Genomic DNA, 6000 nt, shown 5'->3' on the forward strand with positions numbered 1-6000 from the left:
ATGGTCTTTGTTCCAGACTGGGGTAGGACATAGGTCCTGTGGGCTGTCCATGCTGTGGCCAGGCCATGATGGATACTCGTGGGTATGTGGCCTAAGTAAGACAAACAACAGAGTGAGAAGTTCAAGCTAAATTTATTCCATTAAAGGCCCACCTTTCATTCTGAGATTGGGGCCACACTATCTTTTTCTTTTATGACATATGGTAATAGTAGGTGGGAGGTTCTTATGGCAAGGTAGAAAGTTAGAAGCCCGATGTCAGTCCCCAGTGTAATTTTGGCATTTGGGTGGTCCGTAAAACCCAAAAGCCTGGGGCATTTTGGGAAAGCTAGGAACAAGAGGCAAAGGGAGGACCCAGGGAGTACCTTCAGGTAATGTGGAGCATCTGGGGAAGGTGAGGAGGGTCCCACAGAGGGCAGTGTTAGAGAGGCTTGAGCAGGAAGACATGCAGATGGAACTAGGGCTGGAGAGGACCTAGAGGCCTGCTGGTGACCTCAGGGAGCAGTATCAGGGTGACAGAGGGATGTGGAGAGAGCTGCAGGCTGGGTCAAGAGTATAGACCAGAGGGTTTGGCAGAGGGTGGTGCTGGATAAGGAGGGTAGTGGGCAGGCAGGAGAGCAGTATGTCACTTTAGGGAGGAGTACAAGGGGCAGAAGAAGACTGCTTGTGGCAACTGACATGCAGTCAGCATGTGACCCTTCTCATGATCCTCTAGAGAGCCTGGTAGGCCCAGGACCCACTCCACTCCTCTTGTCCATGGCCTTCCTTCACCCTTGGTCCCTACTAGCTGCCAGGACCCAAACCCAGAGCTAGACCTATATTCTCCTATATACTCTCCTCACCTCAGTGGAAGGTGGAGGGTGGCAGGCCACTGGAGATACTCAGGGCTTCTCAGAGCCACATGTGGAACCTTACTGTGTGCCAGGCCAGTATTGGTCCAGCACAGAGGGGAATCTGCCCCATTCCTATCCTCCCGCTGCCCAGAGTGCTGGAAAGAGAAGGCCTGTCAAATGATCACAGACCTTCCCCTCCACGGCAAAGAAACCAAGACAAGTGGGTAGGCAGGGCAGGCCTGCAGGCTGCCTGGCAAATCAGGGCACCAATACTATGGGGCCTAGGCCCTGCCCCAGTGCAGGCCTGAGCTCTTCCTCCCCGCAGCCCACCAAGCCGCCCACACCTTGGGTCTCAGTGCTGCCCGCCCTTCCCTCTGTCTCAGGTGTCGGCGCTGCCACCCAACGGCCTGGTCCGCAAGGTGAAGCGGACACTGCCCAGTCCCCCTCCAGAGGAGGCTCACCTGCCCCTGGCCAGCCAGCCCCCCCCACAACTGTATGCGGCCAGCCTGTTGCAGCGTGGGCTGGCAGGACCCACCGCCGTCCCTGCCACTAAGGCTAGCCTGCTCCGGGAGCTGGACCGGGACCTGCGGCTGGTGGAGCATGAGTCTACCAAGCTGCGCAAGAAGCAGGCAGAGCTGGACGAGGAAGAGAAGGAGATCGACGCCAAGCTCAAGTACCTGGAGCTGGGCATCACACAGCGCAAAGAGTCTCTGGCCAAGGACCGGGGTGGCCGTGACTACCCACCCTTACGTGGCCTCGCAGAGCATCGTGACTACCTGTCGGACAGTGAGCTTAACCAGCTGCGGCTGCAGGGCTGCGCCGCTCCCCCTGGCCAGTATGCAGACTTCCCTGCTGCTCTTGTTCCCACCACCCCCTCCGACCCCACTGCCTTCCAACAGCCCCGTTTCCCACCTTCAGCCCCACAGTACTCTGCAGGCACCGGTGGGCCAACTCAAAATGGATTCCCAGCCCACCAGGCACCCACCTACCCTGGCCCCAGCACATACCCAGCACCTGCCTATCCTCCTGGCACCAGTTACCCAGCCGAGCCTGGGCTGCCGAGCCAGCAGGCTTTCCACCCCACAGGCCACTATGCAGCCCAAACGCCTATGCCAACCACACAGACTACCCATTTTCCGGTCCCAGCTGACAGCCGTACCCCCCACCAGAAGCCACGCCAGACATCGCTAGCTGACTTGGAGCAAAAGGTGCCCACCAACTATGAGGTGATTCCCAGCCCTGTTGTGGGCATGTCGTCAGCCCCCTCTGACACCAGCTACAGTGGCCCAGCAGTGAGCAGCAGCTACGAACAGGGCAAGGCCCCTGAGCTGCCCCGGACCAGTGAGCGTAGCAGTGTGAGCCAGAACCCGGCCCCAGCCTACCCCTCTGACTCACACTACACCAGCTTGGAGCAGAACGTCCCTCGGAACTATGTGATGATCGAAGACATCAGTGAGCTGACCAAGGACAGCACCTCCACCGCCCCTGATAACGAGCGCCTGGAGCCCCTGGGGCCGTGTGGTAGTGGACGTCCAGGGAAGGAGCCCGGAGAACCAAGTGTCCTCGAGGGCCCTGCACTGCCCTGCTGCTATGCCAGGGGGGAGGATGAATCCGAGGAGGAAGCATACGACTCCCGTGGGAAGGGTAGCCATCACCGCAGTATGGAGAGCAACGGCCGACCAGCCAGTGCCCACTACTACAGTGACACTGACTACAGACATGGAGCTCGAGCAGAGAAATACGGGCCCAGCCCCATGGGGCCCAAGCATCCCTCCAAGAGCCTGGCCCCGGCTGCCACCTCTTCCAAGCGCAGCAAGCACCGGAAGCAAGGCATGGAGCAAAAGATCTCCAAGTTCTCACCTATTGAAGAGGCCAAGGACGTGGAGTCAGACCTGGCCTCTTACCCTCCACCTGCAGTCAGCAGCAGCCTGGGCTCTCGGGTCAGGAAGTTCCAGGACGACATCACCTATGGGCTCAAGAAGAATGTGTATGACCAGCAAAGGTACTATGGGGTATCCAGCCGGGACTCTGCAGAGGATGATGACCGCATGTATGGCGGGGGCAGCCGGTCCCGGGCAGCATCTGTGTACAGTGGGGAGAAGCTGTCCAGCCACGATTTCAGTGGCCGGGGCAAGGGGTATGAACGGGAGGCTGTGGAGCGGCTTCAAAAAGCAGGCCCCAAGCCCTCCTCCCTGAGCATGGCCCATGGCAGGGCACGGCCCCCAGTGCGGAGCCAAGCCTCCGAGGAGGAGAGCCCCGTCAGCCCCTTAGGGCGGCCCCGCCCCGCTGGGGCGACCCTCCCTCCTGGGGACACCTGCCCACAATTCTGCTCCAGCCACTCCATGCCCGATGTCCAGGAGCATGTCAAGGATGGACTGCAGGCCCACACATACAAGCGTGAGGAGGGCTACATCCTGGATGACTCCCACTGCGTAGTTTCCGACAGCGAAGGTAATGGCAGCCTGGGGTGATTTCTGCGGACGCTCAGCACCTGGGGACCTTCCTGCCTGTGGGGCCCTGGGCCCCGAGATGTCCCAGCAGGGCTTGGCCTCACCCGGGGGGCCCTGCTGCAGGCTGCCCTCTCTGCCTGAGGCACCCACATCCCGGCCCTTGGTTGTGGGAGGGTGGGCTTGGGGCCCCAGTGCTCTGCGTGTGGCTGTGGTGCCCACTCTCTGGTTTCCCTGCATGGCTTCAGCTGGGCCTCCCACTGTGGCCAGCCCCAGGGGTTGACGGTGTTCTGTTTTTGGTCTCTGAAGCATATCACCTGGGCCAGGAGGAGACAGACTGGTTTGATAAACCCCGGGATGCCCGCTCCGACCGGTTCAGGCACCACGGGGGCCACGCAGTCTCCTCCTCCTCCCAGAAGCGAGGCCCTGCCAGGCACAGCTACCACGACTATGATGAGCCCCCTGAGGAGGGCCTGTGGCCACATGATGAGGGTGGCCCGGGCCGCCACATCTCCACCAAGGAACACCGGCACCACAGTGACCACGGACGGCACTCAGCCCGCCAGACTGGCGAAGAGCCGGGCCGGCGCGCTGCCAAACCGCATGTTCGGGACCCGGGTCGCCATGAGATCCGGCCCCACCCTCAGCCTGGCCCTGCCCCGGCCATGCAGAAGAAGGGTCAACCTGGGTACCCCAGCTCTGCTGAACACTTACAGCCATCTCGCGCTACATCAGCGTACCATCATGCCTCTGACAGCAAGAAGGGCTCCCGGCAGGCCCACCCTGGGCCCCCGGCACTGCAGCCAAAGCCAGAACCCCAGTCGCAGCCGCAAGGTCGGCAGGCACTTCCGGGGTCACAGCAGTCACAGCAGTCACAGCCGCCACTATCCAGGCAGGGGCCTTCAGCGGCAGCCTCACGCCAGCCACAGATGCAGCAACAGCAGCAGCAGCCCTCCCAGCAGGCCCCATCGCAGGCTCGGCTGCCGCAGCAGGGTCAGCCAGCTGCCCGGGGCCCAACCCCTGCTGCCAGCCAGCCAGCAGGGAAACCTCAGCCAGGGCCCACAGCAGCCGCAGGTCCCCAGCCAGCAGGACCAGTAAGTAGGGCCCTGGTGCGTGGGATGGGGGAGGGGCCTGGACCATGGGTCCTACCCTGGGCAGGTGCTGCGCCTGCAGTGTAGACGTCCCGTCAGCTTCAGGCTGGCCGTGGACAGGGTGGGCAGGTGGCATCTCAGCTGTGGATTGTGTGTTGCAGCCCCGGGCAGAACAGGCAAATGGCTCTAAAGGGACAGCCAAAGCACCCCAGCAGGGGAAGCCTCCTCAGGCCCAGCCGCCTCCAGGACCTGGACCAGCAGGTGAGCCCACCCCGTGATACCCTTGGCTGTGGCCCAGGGTACCTGAGCTGACCTCCCAACCCCCTTGTTCCCAGAGCTCCCCCAACTCCATGCCTCTATTGTTCCTTGAGAAGGTGCCCAGTGGGCTGCAGACCTCCTCAGCAGAAAACGAGCCTGGGGTTAGAATTCTAGAGCCTTGGTCACCAGCTCTGGGCCTTAGAGCCCAGGCTGCTCTGGGCAGAGACCTGGAAGGTACTGGTGAGCCCAGCGCCAGGACCATGGCTTCTCTCTTCGCTCTCCTCCCCTCCTCTCCTCTGCCTTTTGGTCCTCTCTGCCTTTTCCTTCCTTCCTCTTTCTTTTTTCTGCTTCTTCTTTTTCTGCTTCCTCCCACCCCTTCTCTTCCTATTCTTATCCTCGTCTCTTTATTTCTCCATCTTCCTCCTCACTCTCCCATCTCATGGGGACCTGGATTCAGATTCCATTATGGCTGCTTTCCCACTCAGACCCTGCATGGCTCCTGATGGTGGTTTCTTTTCCTCTAGGTGTGAAGGCTGGAGCCAGGTCTGGTGGGACCCCGGGGGCCCCTGCTGGCCAGCCAGGTGCCGAAGGGGAGAGCGTGTTCTCTAAGATCCTCCCTGGTGGGGCAGCAGAGCAAGCCGGCAAGCTGACGGAAGGTATGCACTGCCTGAGGCCAGGTCCATGTGGGCGGCTTCTCTGGGGCCCTCCTCTGGTGGAAGCTTGGTCTGGGGGATGATTCGAGGCACAGGCCAGTCTGAGGGCCTACCTGCTGCTGTGCACGGGCCTCAAGCAGCCCCTGTCCCTCAGCTGAGCTTGGCTTCGCTATACTCAGATGGCCCTGACCTGGGGAGGGATCTGGCCCAATTCCTCATGCGTCTCTTCTCTTTCTATGTCACAGCCGTCTCTGCTTTTGGCAAAAAATTTTCCTCATTCTGGTGACCGTGCCCAGCATGGTAAGTGTGAGCTACCTGTCCTGGCCTCCCCTGGGAATAGGCCTGAGGTGCTGGTGTGGGGGCTGTAAGTCCCAAGGGGTCCTCTGGGTAAAGTCTGGTCCTCAGCCAGTGGTCCCCTCCTATAAGTATGAGAGGAGGATGAAGGGGAGGAAGGACACTACGCACAGAACCCCCAGTGTGAGGCCAGCTCAGTAGAGGTCCCCAGCAAAGAGTTAGTCAGGGCCAACATCCCCTTGTCCTTCTCCACCACTTCCTTAACCCCACCCCCATCCCCCACAGGGCTCTCACAGCCCCAGGCTAGCATGAGGTTGTCATAGGGCCCTCTGGGTTGGAGTTCCTCCCCAACCCTCCTCTGTTAATACTCCACAGGCTCTTGAAGAGATGAAGGGATATAATATCATTGCTGTGGAAAAATCTCTGG

The 6000-nt window shown here is 60.8% G+C and overlaps 1 protein-coding gene across 1 annotated transcript in view; it reads left to right on the forward strand.

The window, feature by feature from the left end:
- Positions 1 to 5565, forward strand: part of BSN (bassoon presynaptic cytomatrix protein) — a 109536-nt gene extending 103971 nt beyond the window's left edge. Inside the window, exons 9-13 of the mRNA XM_004368726.1 lie at positions 1214 to 3281; positions 3587 to 4371; positions 4530 to 4629; positions 5151 to 5282; positions 5525 to 5565. Of these exons, the coding sequence (XP_004368783.1) occupies positions 1214 to 3281; positions 3587 to 4371; positions 4530 to 4629; positions 5151 to 5282; positions 5525 to 5565 (3126 nt within the window). The remainder of the gene's footprint in view (positions 1 to 1213; positions 3282 to 3586; positions 4372 to 4529; positions 4630 to 5150; positions 5283 to 5524) is intronic.
- Positions 5566 to 6000: the final 435 nt, after the last annotated feature.

Source organism: Trichechus manatus, unplaced genomic scaffold (assembly GCF_000243295.1).
Source record: "Trichechus manatus latirostris isolate Lorelei unplaced genomic scaffold, TriManLat1.0 scaffold00001, whole genome shotgun sequence".
NCBI classification, from domain to species: Eukaryota; Metazoa; Chordata; class Mammalia; order Sirenia; family Trichechidae; genus Trichechus; species Trichechus manatus.